The 4,232-nt window shown below is 40.7% G+C and overlaps 1 protein-coding gene across 1 annotated transcript in view; it reads right to left on the minus strand.

The window, feature by feature from the left end:
- The window catches only part of tmed10 (transmembrane p24 trafficking protein 10), a 5,976-nt gene extending 2,645 nt beyond the window's left edge, over positions 1 to 3,331 (minus strand). Inside the window, exons 1-3 of the mRNA XM_032543358.1 lie at positions 3,058 to 3,331; positions 2,249 to 2,369; positions 1,819 to 1,892 (exon numbers count right to left, since the gene is read on the minus strand). Coding sequence (XP_032399249.1) covers positions 1,819 to 1,892; positions 2,249 to 2,369; positions 3,058 to 3,234 — 372 coding nt within the window. The 5' untranslated portion in view covers positions 3,235 to 3,331. The remainder of the gene's footprint in view (positions 1 to 1,818; positions 1,893 to 2,248; positions 2,370 to 3,057) is intronic.
- Positions 3,332 to 4,232: the final 901 nt, after the last annotated feature.

A 4,232-nucleotide genomic window follows, 5' to 3' on the forward strand; every position in this document is an offset into this window, starting at 1 on the left:
AAAAAAAAAAAAATCACTTTACTGAACAAAAATTAAGGTTCTACAACTACCCTATTAGGTTACATTGCAGCTCAGTTTGTGCCGGCCCGTCATTGTAATCTTGCTCAATACTGGACCAATAATATTTTTGGTCACATTGGCCTGTTAAAAAACAAATGCCTGGGGAAATGGGACCCAGGTTGAGAAAAAAAACGGTAGTTACCCTTTAAACTAATTGGCAACAACACATCGGTCTGACTTTTGTCTGAAATGAACCACACTATAACCTTAAATTGCACAGCAGCCCCTGAAACAAACATTTGCAGGCCCAGACACGGACATTTTCCCATTATGAAACTTGCATAGCAAAATTTGGCTGATTTACAGCATGCATCTGCCAAGTAGTACACATTACCAAACATTGACACACAGGGACTCTTTCCGCATATTTACCCTCTACCAATGCCTCATGTACAGAACAGTTTGCAAATTTGTTCAAAGTGACACACCTATCTACATAGGTGAATACAACTTCAGCTCCACCCTCTTACCCACAGGCAGACAAGCCCTCTTGAGCACTCCCTTAACATCCACCTACACACTCACTCTGTAAATAAAAAAAAAAAAGTCAAGTTTGTGCACAATGTGTGGGAAGCAGGCGATTGTCAGCTTACAGGGCTTTATCACTACAATATTATAAGGTGTTGCATGAAGCAGGCACAGTGCCAAGGGCAATCCATTCTCAGAAGGGCTAAGTCATGGAAGTGATGCTGCACAACAATGAGTCCCTCCCTATTTAGGAAAATATAGAATGAGGTAGAGGCATAGAACCACCTCCACCGATTTCCACATTTTATACACTGGGACACCTTGACGTTAAGTTTCGAAAATGGACTCTTAACAATGCTACTAATACAGCTCAAGGCATCCACATTGTTGCCAGGAGGAACAAATATCTAATGTGGCATTACTGTACATAAGGTCACAGAGAAGTATGTTTGTGTTTCAACAGTTCGACTTGATTTATTAATCTCATGAAGTCATTGCATATTTTGATGTTGTGCAACAGTTACAGGAAAAGTATTGTATGTTTCTTGCATCTCCTGAATCTGAACTCATTTAGTTTGACAAATGAAGCCTTTATCCCGAGTAGGTGTGTACTTGGAAATTCAACCAAGTGCGTCAATCTATGATTCTTGGGTGCCCTCTAACATGCTTATACTCGGCCATCATTTAAATGGTAGTGTAGCTTACCCGTAAAAACTAATAGTGAATATATGTAGTGAAACCCCTGCTGCAAGGGTACCAATGTACCACATCCACTGACCTAGTCTACAAGCTGCAGACAGGCTGTTTGGTCTGCAGTAACTGTGTCATTCTAGTGTTGCATTGCCAGACCCTCCTCCACAGTGCCGCCAAGGAGGGTCTCGCTAGTTCACAGCATTCTGGAATTGGAGAGAAACATGCTGTGGTTTATTCACATTTCTTTGTACTAATCACAATCAGCGTCGGACGGAGCACCGGTGCCTCTGCAAAATAGCTTCGGGAAGGAACTTGTTTTGGTGGAACATATGCTCGTTCAAAAGTTGTTTTAGTCGTGCAACAGAAAACTCAGATTGGACAGATAGTCCCGCTCGCTGTCGATTTACCCCGCAGAGATCTGAAGAGCAGTTAGCCATAGTCCTCAAATCTACTGGAGTTTAGAATGCCAACACAAAGACAGCGGAACGTTTCAGACATCCGGCGGAATTTCCGGCAGCACCTGAACAATCTCGGAAACAAAAACGTTGATATAGACTAGTATGTTTCTAACAAACGGTTCGGACTCCCATGGCATACCTCTTCATAGTTTTTCGCCTCCACACCATGCTTCATGTCCAGATTGACCAGCTGGTCAGGCACTCTTCCAGTTCCTAATTGATAAGAGTGGAGATTCAGCATCATATGCAATTAACTGAAATACAACCTTTTAAATATAGTGTTCACCAACAGATGCTATTTAAACTTGGTTACAGTTCGAAAAAATGCAAAAGCCTATATTTACATCCTAACTAAGAAGCTTTTCTGTTATGTCATGTATGCATTAGTTTTCACTCTATCCTTCTACATTAATACTTAAAACAAATGCATAGTAGTTTGCCTGTCTGTACTGTGCAAATGTAAACTATTACATAAAACATGACACGTGGTTAATTTCCATAAATTCACATCTCTAATTTCAAAACCATCTGCTAATATGACCCAAAAAAATAAATTAAAAAAAACTTACCCATGGGTGATTTGCTCTCAAAGCACACCTCAAACATGTCATAGTCCTCTGTGGTGAATGCAAATTTTCCTTTTGTTGCATCTTCCTTGGAGTAAAGAGTGTGGCTGGAGGAATCTGTGATCTTAATACCAGAAAAAAACAGTAATGTTTTTTATTTGGCAGCTTTTAAAACATGGACTGCTTAACAGAACCGTATTAGGAATCTTTTTTATGAGGGTACAATAAGTTAATGTGAGGAATATACGCCCTTGTATGATGTATGGAGGAACACAATTCAGTAAATAGCCTACCAGCTGTCGTTGACATGTGGCTAATGTGCTAAAGTTAATGCCGCTAGCTAGCAAGCTGAATGGCCGGTAAGACTGACGTGTAACATCAGCAGAGCCGAGCGGATGACAGTGACGGGATAATTTCCCATAGTGTCAAACGTTAATTGTTGAATAACCACCCACAAACATGTGATAAAATTGTCCTGCATTGGGTTCGGAGTAATTTGAATTTTCGTCAGAATAAATTACTAACGATAATGTTAGCTAGCTAGCTAATTAGAAACTAAAACCAGGAAGACGTGTTTGTTGGGGCCTAAGTTAGCTACAATGCTAACAACACTTGTCACACATTTCAGCCACACTTCACCGACATTTGAGACTGCTTTAACATCAGCTATGATTTTACTTGTAACGGCTAATTTAGCTGAGATTACTTAATAAACATAGCTAGCTAGCCGTTAAAAGACTGAAGCCGTTTCGGCCTCAAAATAGACTAACGTTAGTCAGCTATGTTGAATGTAGCTAGCCGGCTACGCTCACCTTCAGATTAGTTTTGGTGTTCGCCTGTTCCGTTATTTCATACTCCCCCGTGACAAGGACGTCTTTGTGGATTTCCTCCCGTAAACACTTTCTTGAGTTAACCGGTAAAAAGAAAGAAATGCAAAACACCGATTCAATAAGAACAGGTAACAACAGTAGCGCAGCGAGTCGAGCCATGGCTACCCTCAACCAACCAGCCCGTGCCAGCCAACCAGTTTAACACCGAGTTCCAGCTCACACAACCGGCCCGACGGAACCCTCCAGCGCCGCCGCTGACCTGGAGGGAGAAGTACGCTCCAACTACCGAGTCTTCTTCCGTTAGGTTACAGTGAGTTCAACCTTTGTTTTCATGGCAGAAATCTGCTTCGAGCCCCTGAATGTCTGGGCATTTGCTCACTTTGCCTGGTTATTTGTCCAACCTCGCATGTGAGTGGCCAAGCACTGGGGGATAATTAATTGGCAGCGTTTGAAAAGTATAGAGATTAGATAGAGAGCCTCGGCTATAGCCTATGTGATGCGATTTGAGCATTAATCTCTTCTTGACCTTTCAACTAGCCTACACTGTCTTCATCTGCAAATAAAGCTGGCTCAGTTGAAATCACATAAAAAAGTGGTCTTGGAGAGATCAATGTATTAGTAATAATAAGCCAGTAAGTGCTTCACACGATAAACATTTCTAAAAATGCAATCCAACAGATAGTAAACAATGGGAAAAAGAAAATAATAATTGAATGAACAATGAAAATCATTTCAATAAATCCAAAATCCCAAAGTTTACAAATAAGAGTCAAAAGTGAATTTAAACAAATGGGTCTTCAGCTGCTTTAAAAAAAAAGCTTCAACAGAGACTGCAGAATGTAAGACGGAAGGGCTTTCCACAGGTTTGAAGCCAACGCTTCAAAGGAATGGTCACCTTTAGTTTTTAAACAAGTGTGTGGGACCACCAGTAATCCTTGGTTAGAAGAGCCGACAGACAGACCTGTTAGTAGTGTAAGGATACAGCAGGTCACACGATGCAAAGATTTATAAGCCAGAACAAGAACTTTAAATTGGATCCTGAACTTGATCGGAAGCCAATGTAATGAGTATAAAATTGTTGTGATGTGCAACATCTTGCTGGATCTGGTCAAGTACTTCTACTTTTATCAGAGTATTTTTTAACACAATTATCTGTA

The sequence above is a fragment of the Etheostoma spectabile genome, chromosome 18 (genome assembly GCF_008692095.1).
Source record: "Etheostoma spectabile isolate EspeVRDwgs_2016 chromosome 18, UIUC_Espe_1.0, whole genome shotgun sequence".
NCBI lineage: Eukaryota > Metazoa > Chordata > Actinopteri > Perciformes > Percidae > Etheostoma > Etheostoma spectabile.